Here is a 20729-nt window from a genome sequence, read left to right as displayed (position 1 = left end):
TTAAAGGAAAGAGTCTAGCAATCGGCTTTCCCTTAACACCCCTCCATAGCACTTCCTCCAGCTCTCATCCTGTCCCTTCCCTTCCTGACAGGGCAGTGCAGGGGCTGAGCCCCTCTCTTCTCCCTGCCTGTGCTTCCCTTTCTAGTCCCTACAGACTGGTTGCTCCAATCCCAAATCTCCATTCAAACTATTCCTGATAAAGTCATCCACTGGTGGCGTCTATACCCAAAAAAAATAATAGAACAGGATTTCCTGCAGATAAAGGAGAGAGGATTCAAACTCTTTTATTTAGGAACACTAAACTGTTTTTATCACTAATGATTAACATACTTATAAAGTGCATTTTTGTAGAACACTAGACCCTTGTGCCCATTTTTTATAAAGGAAGCAGTGGTCTGTCAATTTGGGAAACCCCACGTCCCACACCTCATCTTGAAGATTTACAGGCCTGTTAATATGCTAAGGACTTGGGAGAGTGCGTCTCTCTTTTCCTTATTCTCTCTCTGCCCTATTCCAGCTTAGGATCCATTCATCTGACTCCTACAGTGAGGAGTGGGTCACAGCAGCTATAACATTGTACATATGACACCTCAGTTATTTCTTCTGTTCGCTTATTGGGGATGGGACCCTGTATCTGAACACCCTGGGCTGCTTTCATACTAGTGTTGGAACTCATATTCTGCAGAAAGTCTGAGTGAATGAACTTGAACTTAATTTTTTTGTCCCTCTTTAATCCTTCTTTTCCCATACATTGTATTATTGTATCCAAATGCGAGTGGAATTATAGAGAATTACGCCAGCACACTGAGTCCAATTGAGTTTGGGGTCTTTGATTTAGCCAGCACCAAGATGGGGTTCATACTCAAAGCACTCTTGGCAAAAAGAAGCAGGGGAGCAGGGTTTTTAACATGTACTTTCAGTTGGGGTGGGGAGTTCTAAGAGCGAAGCGGTTACAAGAAGCAAAACTTGCCAGATTAGAGTCTATAGGAAGGGGTAAGTGGGCACAGAAGGGCCTTGAAGGAAAGCAGGTATTGCATCCAGACTGGGAGTTTTCAAGGTCTTGCAACTCTAAACTTATCTTTCTGTTCCTGTAGGGTGTACATGCTCAGAGGCCTGTAAGAATATGTGAAGGGAGGGGAAGTGGGGGCTGCAAAATTTTAAGCCATGTATGAGATGGAGTCAGCCAGTACAAAATGGAGTTGGTCAGGCTCCACAATATGAATGATGTAGTCACAGAATTTGCCTGTAGATTAAAGCCCAGATGACTTAGTTCAATCTTCAAAGCCCTTTACCAACTGGCTCCATTATTATCATGTTGATCCTGTCTGGGTGACTTTGCTGGGCTGGAACTGAGATTCAGATAGGGCTGGTGGGTGGAGTGTGGTGACGCCCTTCATCTTGGAGCTATTTGTATTCACTGATTTGTATCAGAATTGAGGAGCTCTCTGGACAAAATACTGGACACTGTCCACAATTGGGGTTAAGACATTGATTGACTGGGGAGTTCCATATGGAAGCCAGGTTTCCAGAAAAGCAAGCTGCTAAGAAAAATCTGGTATGGGGAGTGGAAAAGGGAGTGGAGCATCTCTATCCGGGAGTCAGAACGCCTGGGTGCAAAGCCTCAGCGGTTCACCTCCTGTGTGACTCTGGGGTATCCCTTAATCTTTCCAAACCTTCTTTTCCTCATATGGAAAATAGGCGCTGTTATAGTCCCTGCTTCATAGGGAAGTTTGAGGATGAAATGAGCTGAGCTGCTGTCACAGTATCGGCAGCAAGGCTTTATCATCAGGCAGAGGAGAGTGAGCAGAGTGAAGGTCTCCTCTGAAACTTCCCCTTCATTTGTGTGCTTGGGGAGAAAATGCCTGCGGTGTGAGCTGAAGGCCCTGCCACCTGTTGCCGCCTTTTCTGTGGACTTCTCTCCGAGCCCCTCCAAACTACTCCCACTCCAACTTCACGAATACCCTACTGCCATCCCCCAATTCTAGACAAATACATAGGTAACACTTGGGTATATTCCTTTTGCAAGAGCAATGTCATGGATTTTAACAATCAATATGCAAAGGCTCTAGTATTTTGGCAGTGGCAACAGGGGTGGAGAGGGAAACGGTCATAGCCTCTCTGGGTTCTGCTGTAGCCTGAGCCTGCAGGGTTGTAACCTAGTCAGCCACTGCAGACAGCAACAGGAAAGTCCAATGTGGGCACCCAAGAGAGCCCCATACTTCCTCTGCCCCCTTATTTGTACAACTTGTGCATCAGGTTGTATTCCCTGCAGTCTGTGAGCAGGGTTGGAAAGCCATCAACATAGGATGACATATAATAGTTGAAGCCTAGACCGCTGGGCTACATTTTCATAGCAGCAGCAATCATATATTAAGGACCTACCATTGCCAGGCCCAGACTGAGCACTTTTCATGTTAATTCACTTACTAAGGTACAGAACTTTAGAAAGGATCATCAGCAGTGGCTTAAAAAAATACTTTATAGAGTAGGAAAAGTTATTTCCATTTTACAGAGGAAATAAGTCATTTGCCTACATAGGAAGTAAGCAGTAGAGGCAGGTTTGAATTGTAATCTGATTCGGAAGCCCCTGGTCTTCTCCGCGCTCCCCTGCTTCCTGCCGTCCACCCCCTACCGTGTCTTCAGTATCGTGGAGGCACGCTGTAGTGTGACTTCTGCCATCTCAGTGTGTCTCATCACTTTGGTCTACAGCTCTTTCCATTTTATTTCCTCAAATACTTTTATGTCCTTCAATAGGTTTGGTTGCATCTTGCCTACATGACAGTCACAATTCCCTTTATCTGACACTGGGTTTGGGGGAGGATCCTCAGCTTTGCTACCCAAAGTGGACTTCATGGTCCACCAGCAGAAGCATTGCCTGCAGCTTGTTGGAAATACAAAAATTACAGAATCCACCCCTGACCTGAATCAGAACCTTCATTTTAATAAGATCCCCAGGGGATTCATATACATGTTAAAGCTTTGAGCAGGATCCCTGAAGCCACCAAACTTTGGGGTAGTTCCTGATCCCTTAAAGAGCTTTCAAAAGCTGCTGGCCCCAGTAGATCAAGAGTCCTCCAGATCACCTCATGAGACCTCCCCCTGCCTCCTCAGCTCTTCAGCCCCCAGTGCTTAAGTAGGATGTAGGTTGTCATGGTGATGGGAGGCCATTAGGGCGGGAAGAGACTGAAATGTGCTTCAACCTGAGGAGGAGCTTAACTTATGCAAATGATTGTTCTGGTTCTAAAATTTGGCTGCCAGTTGGAATCACCTGAGGGAGAGTCTAATATAATTGGTAAGGAGTGGCTTAGGCATTGAAAATATTTTAAATTCCTCTGGTGATTTTTACGCACAATGGTTTGAAGACTACCATTGTGAATACTTTCTCATTTTGGTTAGTTCTGGGAGGCTCTGTTGTATTCAAAGATAGTTTTTTGTTTTGTTTTGTCTTATTTTTGAGACCTAGTCTCACTCTGTTGCCTAGTCTCACTCTGTTGCCTAGAGTGCCATGGCATCATAACTCACAGCAACCTCAAACTCCTGGGCTCCAGTGATCCTCCTGCTTCAGCCTCCCAAGTAGCTGGGACCACTGGTGCCTGCCACAATGCCTGGCTAATCATAATGTTGTGTAGAGACAAGGTCCTTCTGCATTGCTCAGGCTGGTCCTGGTCTCAAGCAATCCTTCTGCCTCAGCCTCTCAAAGGTCTGGAATTATAAGCAGTCCTTGAGTTACAAATATCCAACTTATGTACAACTTGCACTTATAAATGGAGGCTATTATAGGTAATAGGTAAATGTTCCAACTTACATATTAATTCAACTTACGAACAAACATACAGAACTTATCTCATTTGGAACTCAGGGATTGCCTATACAAGCGTGAGCCACCACACCTGGCCTCAAAAATAGTCTAAAACACTATTTCCCACATACCTTTGATTGTAAGGCTTACCCGGGGTACTTGCTAAAATGACAACTCTAGGCCTTCCCTTAACTCACTGCCTGAGAATCCCCATGGGCTCCACAGCTGTCTTTTTAAGCTGCATCTGGATGGTGTGTTCCTTCTCATAGGGGATGTTTGGGAAATATTACTTTCAAAGACCAGCTCTAAAGCCAGCAGCACTTGCCTGTTGTTTTATCATCTTATTTCTGGAATGACACCCGATCCTCACACATCAAATGAACTAATGGTTTGTTATTAATTTTTTTTTTTTGAGACAGAATCTCACTTTTCCCCCCCAGGCTGTAGGGCCATGAATCAGCCTAGCTCATAGCATCCTCAAACTCCTGGGCTTAAGTGATCCTCCTGCCTCAGCCTCCCAAGTAGCTGGTACTACAGGCACTTCCCATGATGCCTGGCTAGTTTTCCTCTTTTTAGTAGAGATGGGTTTCCCTCTTGCTTTGGCTGGTCTCAAATTCTTGAGCTCAAGGTTTCCTCCTGCCTTGGCCTCTCAGAGTGCTAGGATTACAAGTGTGAGCCCCTGTGACCAGCCAGGAACTAAATAGTTTTAAAGGGACAGAAAAATGGTTTCACCATTATTTTATAGCTCTCTGAAGGGAACTGTTTTCTTATCAAATGCTCAGGCTAGCTTTAATCTAGAGCCTAGCACAGCTCTTGGCACATGGCCTCAAGTAAGTGAATGACTGAGTGGGGGAACAACTCTGAAAAGGAGCACCAGAGTGGCTGGAAGAAGGAACCCGGGGCAGGATATCTCGCTGAAGCCTTTGGTTCTGACCTGCATTTACACAAATTACATTCACACATACCCAACCAGTACAATGTACTTTGCTTCAGTGACCTTGACATATGACCAACAGGTAAGTTAGGAATTGACTATTCACTGTGCAAAAGGATTATCTGATTTACAAAAATGATTGCCTAGAATAGTTGGTTTTTTACCCCCAGACCAGCAGCATTAACATCTCCTGGAAACTTGCCAGAATCAGAAAAGGAGGTGGGGTAGAAATCCTCATTTTAACAAGCCTTCCAGGTGATTGTTTGCAACTGAATTTGAGAACTGCACCGGAGGAGTTATTTAGATGAAAAGCTTTCCCCCTAATAATACAAAGAATGTTCAAGAACACACTAAGGTGACCTTATCTACATTTAATAATTGAGCACCCCTATGTACTTTCAGAAAGTGTAATTGCATATTTCTTTAATAAAGCATTTTATATATTAATATGTATAATTTATTTATATTTTCTATAAATATATAGAATAAGATAGAAAAATATCACAGTACATTGCATGTGGTAGGGGTTATGATACATATTTTCAGTAATATGATGAACCATACTGTAAAGTATGTTTCTTGTTATGAACAATGGTCAAACAAAAGTTCAAAATGTATGGACCATGTGGTACTGATGAGAGTCCCAGTGAAGAAAGGAAAGCCCCCTAAACTCAGCAAGTGGGTTCCTGGCTTTGGACAGGAAAGAATTCAAGAGCGAGCCAACTAATTACAGGAAAGTTTTAGTGAGATGGAGACAGACAACAGGTTCTACTCCACAGACAGTAGGGATCCTTTCCTGAGCAGGAAGGGGACCTCTCTTGGGGCAATGGTAATGTTTTTTAAATGTTCAAAAAGCCTGTTGGGAAACAGCCGTACATGACCAGCATTTTCTTGTGGACAGGTCATAAAGGCTAATTTATAAGCTGCTGTCACAGGAAGATAAGCACAAATACTTTGTAAGGCATCCCGCTTAGTAATTCACCCAACCTGTGGTGGTCTTGGGCCGGCAACTGCTGTCAGCTTCCTTGTTCAGGGTGGTCAGGGTTTGGTATTGGTCAGAGTGGCTGCACTTCCGTTCTCCTGACTCTCCTCTTCTCCCTTATCCCTACATTAGAACTAGGTTTGGTAGTTGCTTTTAATTCTTAACAAAAGAGAATGATATGCAAATAGACATACAGAAGGGCTAATCATAAAGGTCAAATCAGTAATCCCTGCTAAGAAAGAACATTCCTGAGGTTCTAAAAAGCCTCTTTAGCCAGGCGCTCATGCCTATAATCCCAGCACTCTGGGAGGCTGAGGCTGGTAGATTGCTTGAGCTCTGAAGTTTGAGATCAGACTGAGCAAGAAGGAGACCTGTCTCTACTAAAAACAGAAAAAAATAGCCGAATGTAGTGGCAGGCACCTGTAGTCACAGCTACTTGGGAGGCTGAGTCAAGAGAACTGCTCAAGCCCAGTTTGAGGTTGAGGTTGCTGTGAGCTATGATGTCACAGCACTCTACCCAGGGTGACAGAGTGACTCTGTTTCAAAAAAAAAAAAGCCTCTTTATTTCTGTGGTCCTGACTCAAATTCAGGCAGTGAACCTGAGTCTCAGGGTTTTTTTGTTTTGTTTTTTTTATAACAGGGCCTGGGCTAGAATGCAGCGGCATCATCATAGGTCACTGCAACTCTTGGGCTAAAGTGATACTCCAACCTCAGTCACCCAAGTAAGCTGGAACTATAGACATGCACCACCATGCCCAGACAATTTTTCTATTTTTCGTAGAGATAAGAGACGAGGGTCCCACTCTTTCTCAGGCTGGTCTTAAACTCCCGGCCTCAAGTGATCCTTCCACCTAAGCCTCCCAATGTGTGAGGCATACAGGTGTGAGCCACTGCACCTGCCCTTCAGGTTGGTTGTTGTCTGCTGTTTTTCTCCCAGAGTATCTCGGTATGGGTAAGAGAAGGTAATAGCTACTTGGCAGACCAGTAAGATATTTATGCTGCAATACTAGTATGTATGTAATACCATACTTCACAACTGTTAAGAGTAATTCACTTAGCATTTACCCACCAAAGAAGCAAAGATCACCCAAATGAGAACAAACAGATGCTATTTATCCAGGGCTTATTATAGCAAGGGATTCTGCCATCATCACTTGTGTTGGCAGAGACTCAAAGCCAGGCAGGGGAATGGGAAAGCTTTAGAATGAAAAAATAGGAGAAGGCTTTAGGTATGCTCTGATTGTAGGTTGCTGGCATTATTACCAGCCACTGTTAACCTGAACGGCCATTTCATGCAGGGCACTGCTGATCAGGTCCTAACAAGGCCGGATGGCCTATGTGCTGACATCTGGAGATTGTTTATTCACTTCCGAGGCCTCCTGTTCTAGATCAGTTGGGAAACTGGACTCCACAGTACCGGTCAAGGATCCAGGGTACCCTGTACACCTAGTGAAGTGTTGACTAATTATAAATTTAGTTTAGAATAAAAATTCTTTAAAGATATAACCACTTTAAGATAGGAAGATATTGTGTAATAGTAATCTTGTAACCTATGAGGGAGGATCTATTTGATGAGTAACAACATTGCTGATGTTCACTTTTACTGTGAGAATAAATAGTAAAAAGGGAAAGAGGGAGCAGAGCAGTTGAGGAGATATCCTCCCTGTTCTCTGGAATTGCTGGCTTTTCTGTAAATAAAAGCGAAACGGTTGACCTCTCATCTGCTTCTCTGTTGATTGGCTTGGGTGACAGGTGGGCGGACTCGTTAGTCCAGCAACAACATGGAGAGCCTGGAGGCAGGCTAACTAGAACTAGGGTATCCCATGAGGTCGGTTTATCAACTATATTTTGGCTGGTGGATCCTGATTTAGAAGTGGGAGCAAAAAATGGAGAAACTGGAAGTTATTGACCAAGTCCTGTTCAAGGAGAATTGCTGCGGAGGTTGTGGTTGGGCTTCCTGGACTGGTTGCTATAAGTGTTGTGAGTCCATTTATTGAGTCCAACGGTTTTATTGTCATATAGTCCTGGCCATTGTCTCACTATCTGTAGGGCAATTTCATTTATTTATTTAACATTTGTGCTCTCTTGCCAACTTGTCAGTCAATCAGAAATTAAAACAAAGGTTGAATCTAGTCAATGTGTAGGTTGTAGGTCAAGTTTCCCAACTGATCAGTTAGTGTTGGTCGGGATATGCTTACCACATTAGTATTGCCAATGTGCTTTTGCTGGAGAGCACATTCTCAAACTTGGTCAATAACTACCAGTTTCTCAATTCTCTTTTTCTCAACTGTGTCAACACACAAAAAAACCCCCAAACACTGTAAAAGTATTTAAAGAGGTTTATTATAAACCTGAGGCAAATACAGGATGGCCATAAAGTTCGAGTGTAATAGCCACCCTGTATGTGTGACCATGGCTCAGAGAGCCGTGTCCAAGAAGCCTTGGGCAAGTAATCTCCCTATGGTTGGGTACAGTTTGGTTTTATACATTTCAGGGAGACAGGAATTACACAAAAAGACCTTAAGTCAATACGTGGAAGTTGTACAGTGGTTCAGCCTGAAGAGGTAGGACACCTGGAAGTGGGAGTTACAGATTATATGTGGGTTTAAAGATTCTTTGATTTGTGGCTGGCATGATAGCTCACAGTCAGTAATGCAAGCAGTCTGGGAGAGCAAGGCCAGCAGATTGCTTGAGCTTAGGAGTTCAAAGTCAGCCTGAGCAGCAGCAAGATCCCCTCTCTACTAAAAATAGAGAAAAAAAATTAGACACACATTTTGGTGGCACCTGTAGTCCCAGCTACTTAGGAGGCTGAGGAAGGAGGATCACTTGAACCCATGAGTTTGAGGTTGCTATGAGTGAGGCTGGTGCCATGACACTCTAGCCTGGGGCAACAGAGTGAGACTCTGTCTCAATAAAAAAGAAAAGATTCTTTGATTTGTAATTGGTTAAAGAAATAAAACCTTGTCTAAAGGCTTGACTGTTGTAAGTTAGGAAGTCTATTAATCAGAGGTATATACCAATATATATGGACATACACCCAGACTCAAGTGATCTGTTAAATAAACTTTTGGCCTACAGGTGTGGTTTACCTTTCATGGTGCATGACCCTAGGCTTGTTAATGATTTTGTATCTTCTTCTTTTTTTTTTTTGAGACAGAGTCTCATTTTGTTGCCTTCGGTAGAGTGCCTTGGCATCACAGCTCACAGTAGCCTCAAACTCTTGAGCTCAAGCAATTCTTTTGCTTCAACCTCCATAGTAGCTGAGACTACAGGTGCCCATCACAATGCCTAGAGATGAGGTCTCACTCTGGCTCAGGCTGCTCTTGAACCTGTGAGCTCAGGCAATCCACCTGCCTTGGCCTTCCAGAATTACAGGAATGAGCCACACACCCGACAATGATTTTATATCTTATTGTTATTAAAAAAAAAAAAAAAAACCTCCAGGCCCAGTGTGGTGGCTCATGCCTGTAATCCCAGCAGTAAGGGGGCTCATGAGTTCCAGACCATACTGAGCCAGAGCAAGATCTCGTCTCATAAAATAGCCAGGCATGTGGTGAGTGCCTATAGTTCCAACTACTTGGGAGGTTGAGGCAATAAGAGAATCGCTTGAGCCCAAGAGTTTGAGGCTGCTGTGAGCTATGAAGCCAGGGCACTCTACCAAAGGCAACAATGTGAGACTCTGTTTCAAAAAAAAAAAACTCCAAAAGAGACAGAGGTTAAGTAGGCATGTCTGATCTCTTTTCTCCTCTCTTATTAAAATTTTTTTATTTTTATTTATTTTATTTATTTATTTATTTATTTTTGCAGTTTTTGGCCAGGGCTGGCACCTCTGGCATATGGGGCCAGCGCTCTACCCCTTTGAGCCACAGGCACCACCCTCTCCTCTCTTTTTTTAAATCATGGCCGGCAGCTCAGCTTTTAGGTTTAAGGGTGTATGAAAAGGTCTCCTTGGCTCAGAAGGAGGTCCATTCAGTTGGCTGCAGGGGGAGGCTTACTATTTTATTTTAGGGTGGCCACGGTGGCTCACACCTATAATCTTAGCACTCTGGGAAGCCAAGGCGGGTAGATTGCTTGAGTCCAGGAGTTCAAGACCAGCCTGAGCAAGAGCAAAACCCCATGTCTACTAAAAATAGAAGAAAAGAAAAATTAGCCAGGTACTATGGCATGCACCTGTAGTCCTAGCCATTTGAGAGGCTGAGGCAGGATGATTGCTATGCAGGAGTGTGAAGTGGCTATGAGTTAGGCTGATGCCACAGCACTTTAGTCTGGGGCAACAGAGTGAGATGCTATCTCAAGGAAAAAAAACCAAGATTTTATTTTAGTCCATAACTGGAAATGCCTGTTGATGCTGAAACTTCCCAGCTGGTTACCAACCAGCTCTACAGGGGGCTAATCTGATGTCCAGTCCTAGATCTTATGGCTGATGTCCCAGCTCTCATGTCAGCCATAAGAGCTGCAACTCCTGCAGAGACTAGAGCTTCACTTCTCTGGAGTTAGGGAGAGATTATTTATATGGTTTATAATTACTTTCATGTATAGTTTTTACCATTACCAGGAACACTCCTTCCCATGGGGCCAAACTCATCCAGCTTTGTAACATGCAAAGGTGATATGCCTTGATTCATAATATGAATATATATACGCACATTTAAATATTTAGTTTTAGAGATGGGGTCTCACTATGTTTTCCAGGCTGGTCTTGAACTCTTGGATTCAAGTGATTCTCCCACTTCAGCCTCCTGAATAGCTGGCACTATGGGCCCATCCCACTGCCCTGTCCTTTTGGTATGACTATATACCATGGGGCTGAGGACCTGAAGTATGTAGTTAGTGGAAGTAAAATGCTGTCTGAAATGTACAGAGTCAGAAACTACTCTGTGGAAAATTCTTCCACCTATCAGATACTAAAATTCTAAGCAAGAAGAGTTGGTTCTCTCTCTTTCTGTTTTTTTTGAGACAGTGTTCCACTCTGTCCCCGAGGCTGGAAAGCTGTTATAGCTCGCTGAAGCAGCCTGGAGCTCCTATTTTCAAGCAATTGTCTCACTTTAACCTTCTGAGTAACTGGGACTACAGGTACATGCCACCATGCCTGGCTAATTCTTAAATTTTGTGTAGAGATGGGGTGTTGCTATGTTGTCTAGGCTGAATTTGTTCTCTTGATTATGCTTTAATCAAAAAAGTAAGACTCTCTTGACAGGAATGTACTCAATATGCAGTGTGTGCAATAATAAAAGTCCCATTTTTTTCTTTTTGCAACATTTTCTCATTAAGTGAGATTTAAAAGTCCCATATTTTAAAACATTTTTGATAGAAATCACGCAAAATGGAATTTAACAGAATTCTTCTGTTTGTAGAACACAGGTCTATAGCAGTTATAAAGAAATATTCACATGGATATCTAATTTTATCATCATAATTTTATATTCATTTTATTAATGAGGACTCCCAATTTTATAAGCTTCAGGACTCAAAAAATATTTGCTTTTCAAAAAAATTATTTAAACAAGATGAATGATATTTTCCTTGACGTTTAAGTTCTTATCCCTATTGAGAAAATTTTTTTCTTCTTATTCAAATATGTACCTTTGAAGTTGTCCATAGTAAATTCTTCCATTTATTTATCACTATTCTCCCAAGTTATATTTTGATCTGGGTGGGAAATTTCATTAAGTGCTATTTTATGGCTTAATGTATTATGTCAATTGTTATTTTTTCATTAAATAATTTACATATGTAGGTATGTTAGTCTGTATTGCCATACTAAAATACCCAAGGCTGGATCATTTATAAAGAACAGAAATTTATTTCTCATAGTTCTGGAGGCTGGGAAGTCCGAGATCAAGGCATGTTCGGTGTTTGGTAAGAAGCACAGTTTCCACTTCTAAGATGTCAATTTATTACTGGATCCTTCAAAGAAGAAAACTCTGTGTCCTCAAATGGCAGGAAGTAGAAGGGCAGGAGAACCAAATGCTGACCACCGAGAGAAGCCTCTTTCTTAAGGCCCAGGAGAAGGCTCATAGCCTGACACCTCTCAGAGGCCCCACTTCTTCTTTTTTTTTTTTTTTTAAGACAATCTGTCTCACTCTGTCTCCCTGGGTAGAATTCTATGGCATCCTCATAGCTCACAGCAACCTCAAACTCTTAGGCTCAAGAGATCCTCTTGCCTTATCCTCCTGAGTAGCTGGGAACACAGGCACCTGCCACAAGGCCCAGCTATTTTTTTTTTAGTAGAGATGGGGTCTCACTCTTGCTCAGGCAACTCTTGAACTCCTGAGCCCAAGAAATTCACCTGCTCTGGCCTCCCAGAGTGTTAGAATTACAGGTGTGAGCCCCCTACACCCAGCCCCCATACTGGCAATTAAGTCTCAGCACCTGATTTTTGGAGGGGACATATTCAAACCATAGCAGTTAGTAATGCCTAAAATTAATTAATAAAGACATGACCTGAGTTTCTCGTGTTATCATTGACAACTGGCTTTAGTACAATCAATTCTCTGTACAATTTGGAATCATAAAACTAGGGCTAGAAAAAGAGTAATATTAATAAGTCCAATATACTCATGGAAAGAGAGAAGTCAAAATATATATATTATTAAGTACAAAATGTCCAATTTCCTTAAACAGTCATATACCAATGGGGAGTCAGAGATGGTTTCTTTTCCCCATGTCCCTGATCCACCCCCCACATTGTTTTGTGACTTAAATGCTAAATTGGACAGTTGACATCTCTGCCATTTCACTTTAACATTTCTTGTTTGTGTGTGTGAAGTACATCCTCATTTTTCAAATGCATGTTTTCGACTTGTGATTCTTGTACGAAAAAATTTTTAAAGCAATTTTAGGAAACCAAAAGTTGTGTTCCACTGTGGAATAAATGCAGGGCAGACAGATCCAAATCTCAAAGAAGTGTCTGGGGAGGATGTGGCTAATGACAGCATAGTGTGTTGATCATTTGAGAAGTTCCATTCCAGTGATTTTAGTCTTAAAAATGAGCCACATGGCTGACGTGAAACCAGGGTACATAATGTTAGCTGAAAGCTGTCAATAGAAGCAAATCCATCTCAACCCACATGTGAATTAGCAGCAAGGCTTGATGTTACTATTCTAACAATTTGGGACCACTTGAAACAAATTGCTAAGGTAAAGAAGATGGATAGACGGGTTCCTCATGAATTAAACCAAAGTCAGAAGAGAGATCATCTCGAAGCTCGCCTTCCTTTGGTGTCACAACAGAAAGATGAGTCATTTCTACACTGTATTGTTAATGTGTGATGAAAAATGGATTATTTTGACAATCCTAAGTGTTTAGCACAATGGTTGGAGAAAGAAGTGCTGATACACAGTCCCAAACCAAATATTCATCAATAAAAGCTGGTGGCGTCTGTTTGGTGGTCCAGCACTCTGTTACAGCTTCATGAAACTTGGTGAATCCATTACAGTGGCTGTCTGCTGCAACCAGCTGGATGACACGATGAGGATGCTTGTGACTAAGCAGCTGAGTTTGGTCAGTAGAGGTAGGTCACTTCTCTTGCAAGACAACGCTGTCTCACAAACAAATGCTGCTCAATTACAGAAGCTGGACTCAGAAACTCTCTGTCATCCATTACATTCACCAGACTAGCTGACTACCACTTCTTCCAGGATTTGGATCACTTCTTTAAAGAAAAAGTATATAATTCTCAACAAGTTGTGGAAAACACCTTTGGTGTGATTTCATCACCACTTGCTGTCTGGTTTCTTCACTGCTGGAATACACAAGTTACCATTAAAATGGCAAAACTGTGTGGACAGTTTTGGCGCATACTTTAATTGTATTGCTTCTTATTTGAGATATAATAAACTTTTGATTTCAAATCAGATATTTCAGATTTGAGGACCAATACAAACCTGCTCCCAACACTAAAGGAAAACTACAGCCCTCAATTCTTCTTTTAGAAATATTTTTGTGGGTTCAGGGTTGACTTTATTCTTACTGTCTTTCCAAATCACACCTTGCTGTACCTACATTCTCTCCAGGTATGAGATTGCGGTTTTGTTGGGTCTGAAGGGTCTTAGTGGGTTAGAAAATGAAAGGATTGCAATGATGTAGTAGCTTTACCTAGTCTAAGTTCCAACACATATGTCACAATTTGAAATTTCAACTGCAATAATATTGTAGAAGACTTTTGTAGATGACGTGTTGTACAAATGTTACTTCGTTGATGTTACTGTTCTCATTATGATGGCAACAACTTCTCATTTTTATTAAGCACAAACAAAGAATTGGTCAGAGGAAATTTAGCCTCTTAATGAAAATAATCCTGACTCTAAAACATGCTCATGAGGGTTTTAATATTATAGATGATTTGATAGGTTTTGGCAGTAAAGGCTATGTTTATTGTAGTGTGGAGGAAGGGGAAGAAGACTGAAAATAAGGGCATGTACCTATTTAATAATTCAGTTCCTCCCAGTTTCTTTGAAGTTAACAGCATGAAGCAGATCATTGAAGCATGTCGATTATGGGTGCACAAATGTATTTTGATATGTATATAGGTAAGTCAACACTAGTAGTACAGGGGCAATATATAATGAAGAAAAGAAATCATTCTAAGGAAAAAAATCAAATTATGAAGAGGAACCTAAAAATAGTTTTCTATGTTTGAGAAGAGGTATTTTCTTAGGAATGAAATGAAATAGATGAAAATATTCACTTATAGACACATACAGAGACAATACTAAAATGCCTTTTAACACATGACTAAGGACAAGATGTGTTTGTAGCTCTGCTTCTTCCATGTTCATTTATTTTTATTAAATATTTCATTTAATCTCTTCAAACAACTGTGTTGTGTTACAAACATCACAGTAATAAAACATTGTGATGAAATTAATTAAAGCGTGATCTGAGTTTATCTGTATTCAGTAATGTTATGTTCTAGAATAAAATGTATTCATGCTTTTGAAAACAGAGGATACAGTTTCAAGTTTTTGGCAAAGAATTCATATTTCAGATTGGTTTGCAGTTTAGCAAATTAATATAATTTGTTCAAAGTATTATTTCATGGTTAAGTTTGGTTTCAACACTCTTATGCATGAGCATAAAGCTGCAGTGAAGAGATGACTCTTGCAGAAAGAAAGTCAAAAGGGGAATATTTATCATTAATAATTTATATTGCCACAAGGTTATAAAACTGATATATTAACTTTACACAAATGCTGAGTATAATATAATTGGAGTAATGAAAAAAAAACAGTTCAACATTATTAAAGCCTGGGAAGACTTAATAACAAATTGAATAAATTCAACATAAACAAAAGGAAATTCAGGATCCTAGTCACTTCAGTTGAGCCAAGGTTGTGACTACTTTTTCTGGGCATATCGGTGTTGGGTGAACATAATGCTGTGTTGACTTCAGAGTCCAACCTTTCCTTCACTTATGTGTTTCATTTTCTCCCCTCTGATACAGCGTTGGGAACTTTACCCAGAGAAAAGTGAGGTGGGAAATGATGAGAGAAAACAATTGTTAGGAATTTTCTTTCGAAGTGGGTAGACAGGAAACATGGAAGGGAAGACAGTATACTTAAGAACATAAATCTATTACAAAGGAAAGCATTACTGCTCATGGTAAATGCTAGTTTTGAAGACATGAAATAAGAGAGACCAGATTTCTCTTCCAACAAAGGGAAGGAATATTGAACGGCATTTACTTAATAAAGTTTAAAATGAGTCTTAAAAAATATTGTGTAATATTTGGCAGTTGCATATTTTTTTCCTTTGAAAAGTATTTTCACAATTGTTGCCTTTAATCTCCACAACCAGGGCAGGGTATCCTTTTGACCCGCAGAGGGGCAAAGGAGAGGCTGCGACAGGGCCCAGCCAAAGCTGCTGCCGTTAGGAGATCAGCTCATGAGCCCGAGTCTAGGAGATCAGCTCATAAGCCCGGGTCCCAGCCGGGTTAACCCTGGCTTCTGGGATCCCACAGCCAGGGAAGGCAGAGGCTCCTGAGACTGCGGGCAGCGTGCTATCCGCTCTGAGGAAACGCTAAGGTCCAAGGCAACGGACTTAGCGGTCAAGGGCACCGGCATTTCTGGTGTCAGAGTTATGTGGCTTTGAATGCCTAGAGCTTCTCTTACTGTGCGTGACCTTGGACAATCTCTCTGAGCCTAATTTCCTCATCTGTGGAGAGGGCATGCTTGGCTTTATTCCATGGGGTTTACTGACGATTAAATGATACAAAGGTCTTTAGCCTACCGCCTGAGTCGTGCGGGGTGCTAGCTAACTGGTGGCTGTTAGTATTAGCAGCTCTGTGATGGGGAGGGCACCATCCTTCTGTACCGACTTGGGAAATCTCCATCTGCAAAATGGGCGCAGCGTAGATGGCAGTTGTTTCAATAGCAAACACAACTACAACAACCCTTCCCGCCTTACTAAATGACACTTGTTTCCAACCGGAGTGTGCGTGTGTGTGGGGGAGCTGGAGGAGCGGATCCAGAACCTAAGCAAACAGGATCAATCAGAGCAATTAACTGAGAGGGCAGGTCAGACCGGAGTAGGGATGGGAGAGAGGCGGAGGTAAGGAAGCCTCAGTTCTGCTCCAAATAACTCGGACCCCAGACGCAGCCAGGTGAAGTGCCCGCGCCTCCGGCTAGTCGCCGAAGCCTTCACAGGGACCCTGCCCGTAGGATGCGAGGAGGGTGGCCCAAGAAAGGCAGCTGAGGAGAAAAAGGGACGAACTGTGGGGTGAGGGGCGGGGCCCTGGGGCGGGTCTAGAGGAGCTCGGGGGCGGGATCGCGTCTAGGGGCGGGGCCAAGGGCGTGACCTCGCAGAGTTCTACCGCTGCGCGCGCCACGTCTCCCTTAGCGGGCGTGCTGGGGACAGGCAGGGGGAGGAAAAAAAAACCGAGTGGGGCGGGAACTATTTCCTCTCGCGAGAGCTGGCGACGGCTGTAGCAGCGGCGGCAGCGGCGGCGGTGGCGGCGGCGGCGTGTCCGTAAAGGGTAGCGTGGGGGCGGGGAGGAGAGGCGGCGGCGGCGGCGTTCGAGCTACGCCACACAGGGTCGGGGCGTTGAGAGCCCGAGTGCAGAGCGGGGTCGTGGCGGCGGCGGAGAGGAAACTGTGGAGGAGGAGGGGGTGCCATGGCCGGGCAGCAGTTCCAGTACGATGACAGTGGGAACACCTTCTTCTACTTCCTCACATCCTTCGTGGGGCTCATCGTGATCCCGGCCACATACTACCTCTGGCCCCGAGACCAGAATGCCGGTGAGTCCCATTGGCAGCTGCCCGCAGACCTGAGCAGGCCCCGCCAGCGCCTCCGGGCCCTGCGGCTCCCGCCCGTCCTGGCCCAGCCCAGCCCGCGGCGTCCGGGGTGACACCGACCATGGGTCCAGGCTTCGAGTCCAGGAGTTCCCCCGCTGGCGGGGCCCGGGCTCAGAGGCGTTTCCTTCGGTGCCTCTTCGCCTCCTTTCATTGTCCTCAGGAGTTTGGCTTCTACCGTCTTCCCCATTGTTCCGGACGCTCCTTGCATCCTCTCCTGGTCTCTTTTGTCTTCTCTGCCTCTGCTTTTATTGGGTTATTTTTCTTTATGAAGGGAGCGGGATGGGATGGGGAGGTTGGGAATCGGGTGGTGAGAGAAGAGTTTTGAAGGGAGAAACCGAATGTGCAGGCACAACTCGGAGCCCTCCTCCCTAAGTCACGGTCCTCTGGTCCCCGACCCTCGCTTCCTTGTTGGCACCTATTACAGACGATTTTGGGGACTCTGTGCTTTGGGTTGCATGTTTAGGACTCCAGCTGGGCTCACCCGCCGCCCACCCCGTCACTTCCTCCCGTTGCTTTTTCATTTGTTCACTCCTTGTGGGGGTTGGAAGCAATGCTGTTATTCTTCTTAGCAAAAATAGGCTCCTTTTCCTGGGAGTTTCCTTTTATGACGGAAAAAGTGCAAGTATGGAGGATTAAGTCTTCTTTAATTAATCTTGTAGGTAGTCTGTGAGGTAACTTGTCCATTTGCTTTTAGTTCTAAGTCTTTTCACATTATACAGCATCACAAAAAACATCCTTTTCATATTCATTTTTATGTCTGGGTAATGTTTGAATGCCATTTGTTGCACTCTACTAGGACATATGGCAGGTGACATTCTTAAAACTGATGAAACTTGGGAGGGCCTAATGGGTTATTTATGGTAGGGATAACAGTAAGGAGTAGGTTTTGAGTATTATCATTTAGGGAAAACTTTCTATTTCACAAAAGCTGTGCTAGCTTGCTTAAATATCTTCTCTCAGATTGGATGTGCTAATGGCCTAGGTTGTTCAGGTTATGCACTCTACTTTGAGAAAATTGTTAACAGTGAACATCAATCAGATGAGCTCAGAACTTATTATTTATTTATTTATTAAATCATAGCTGTGTACATTGATATATTCATGGGGCATCATTCACTAGCTTCACAGACCGTTTACCAAGTTTATTTTTCTTTTAGAAGAATTCAGTGCCTTGTAATATTCTTGAATTGGAATGGGACTAAAATAAATTGCATTTTGGATAAATAGTAACAAAGGATTCCATCATTTTGTAGATCTGACAATAAGTTTAAAAAATCCATTAGATGCAAAAATTTGCCCAAAGTTACTAAACTTAATTGTTTTTTTATTCAGTAAGTAGTTAATGAAATTTGGAGTTTGGACTGTTGTGCCTTAATTCCTAAGTGCATTTAAACTATGGGAGTTCTTTAAACAGTGATTATGTGTAAGTGATAAAGTGTAAATACTGTAATGGATTCTCTGCAAAACCTAGACCTTTCTATTGGTAGTTGTATTTAGAGTTAAAAGGATCCACTTTTCAGTACAGTAGTTTATTTTCACTTACCACCCATTTGTGTGTTCAGTTGATTGCGTAGAAGACGATAGAGTATTGGAAGAGTAGGTTTGATTACAGTGTGTTTTGGGAAGCTGCTCTGATTTCGGAAATTAGCCATCATTTTAGTATACACTGGGTTTTTGTAATTTGGGAGTTACATTTTTGTGCTGGGTTTTGTTTTACAAAATTCACCTGACAATTTACTGGCATTTCATACCTTGACCACCTTCAGCATATAGGTGGTCTTTGGAGAAGTGGAAGTAGTTCCATTGGAGAGAGTTAGTACTATATATTTCTAAGTCATGGTCTTCAAATGATACTTTATTTAGCCTTAAAAATGCAGCAAGATAGGTGCTATTATTGTCCCCATTTTATAATTGAAGAAACTGGGGTATGTTAGAGTATGTATGTAAGTCATTTTCCTGTGTGGTTGAGTCTGGGTTAGAACATTGATCTATTTAGCCTCACAGCCTTACGTTATTTTCATATTTTAGGAAAAAAAGCTGGGTGAACCATGGTGTTAATTTGCCTCTTCTTTATGTTTGCCTCTGTGCTTCAGATTTGGATTAATTGGTAAATAAGCATACATAATGGTGATGTATTTGTTTGGTCTTGCCCAAAATTGCCTTATGGAAATTAAGGTTGACATTAAATGCTGTTCAAACCATTAAGAACATTGTTGGGCATTACTGGACTTTTTTCATGGGTTTACTCTAATAACTTGTTTCTTCTTTTTTTCCCCCTCTCCCCCTGAATTGTTTCTTTAGAATTACAGTGGTATTAAAAGAATGTTTTCATCATAATAACTTTTTTTCTGCAGCCTAAATGCATTGTCTTGAATATCAAAGAGAAATCCAGAATTACAGGTTCATCTGAAGCTCTTGAAAAAGTTTTTTCATCTCACCTTCTCTGGCTGTTGGGGGGAAAAAAAGTTTTTTCAGATGTTTGATGCAAAATAAATTTGTTGACTTGTACTGAGAGGAGGCTACTAAATATTTATTTATCTCACTTTGGAAATAGTCATGCTTTGCTCTTGGAATATTTGTTTTGTTATTGGGCTGATTTAGACCCTCTAGGGAATGTTTGAGTATAAACACTTTATTATCATTCTAAACTTTGAAAAATTCGGAAGCACATTTATCCTCAAGGGTTTTGAATAAAAGATAGTAGTAGTATTTTTGAGTACAAGAAGAGCATGTTTTAATACTTGCTTGTAAAGCTTCATAGTTTTCCTGTGAAACTGTTAAGTAGACAAATATAAAAATGGAAGCATGAGTTTGAATTTCAAAGTTCTGACAATCTTGACTTTTCAGTGATATACTCTACATGAAAGCATGACAAGATTTGTTTTGCCAACAATTATACAACTATAAAGTTTGGTTTAAGTATGTTTATTTAATTTTTTTTCTAATGACACATAAAGGGCATTCAGTTTTCAAGGTTGAGAATTATTTCAGGGTGGCTCTTAGGTTCTTGAATGCATCAGGGTTTGAAAAATGGATATACCTTTGTCATTGGCATATTTGACATATTAATTGAACTTACTGTGTTACCCAAAATGTTATTAGTGGAATTGTTTTTCTTGATTTTCATCAAATATATTAGGTTAAGTGTACTTATAATTAATACCCCTTTTAGTGTTTAAAGGCTCCTATTTATCTTATTCTTTTGGTTGTTTACAAATTGGCTGAATAAAATGAATAATTTTTCAGCTAATTAAGTATAAAAGCTCTGTGTAAAATAACATGGAATTCATATTTCCTGAGAACAGTATTTCTCAACTCTGGCCACACATTAGAATCACTTAGGGAACTTTTAAAACACTTGTACCTATCTCCAGATATTCTGATTTAATTGGTAGGAAGTGGGTGCCTCGTATTGGTATTTTAAAAGGCCTGTGATTCTAAATTTTAGCTGTTTGATAAGTGCTGCTGCTTAGAGGAGAACTTCTTTCCTAAAGGTCTTTTGCTAGAGTTGTCTCGTGGGAGGTTGTATATTTGTTTTGATATATGTTTGCTAAAAACAAAAAAATTAAAAAACTAATGTCTTATCCTTTTAGTTTACAAAGTTGAGAAGTACTTATTGTAGAACAGTGCTGCAAAGTTCTGGTAGTGGAAAACCAGGTATTTTTGTCAAAATAACTTTACACATAATACTGGTTTATAACCAATTTATCATAGTTGCT

The 20729-nt window shown here is 41.7% G+C and overlaps 1 protein-coding gene across 2 annotated transcripts in view; it reads left to right on the top strand.

Moving 5' to 3' along the window:
- Positions 1 to 16520: 16520 nt before the first annotated feature.
- The window catches only part of SEC63 (SEC63 homolog, protein translocation regulator), a 73419-nt gene continuing 69210 nt past the window's right edge, over positions 16521 to 20729 (top strand). Inside the window, exon 1 of one of the 2 annotated variants that reach the window (XM_053591356.1) lies at positions 16521 to 16953. In XM_053591356.1, the coding sequence (XP_053447331.1) occupies positions 16830 to 16953 (124 nt within the window). In that variant the 5' untranslated portion in view covers positions 16521 to 16829. The remainder of the gene's footprint in view (positions 16954 to 20729) is intronic. The other variant, XM_053591357.1, reaches the window with a different exon arrangement.

The sequence above is a fragment of the Nycticebus coucang genome, chromosome 5, assembly GCF_027406575.1.
Source record: "Nycticebus coucang isolate mNycCou1 chromosome 5, mNycCou1.pri, whole genome shotgun sequence".
Classification (NCBI taxonomy): Eukaryota; Metazoa; Chordata; class Mammalia; order Primates; family Lorisidae; genus Nycticebus; species Nycticebus coucang.
Note: the sequence above shows the minus strand (reverse complement) of the source record. Positions and strands in the feature narration are given on the sequence as shown.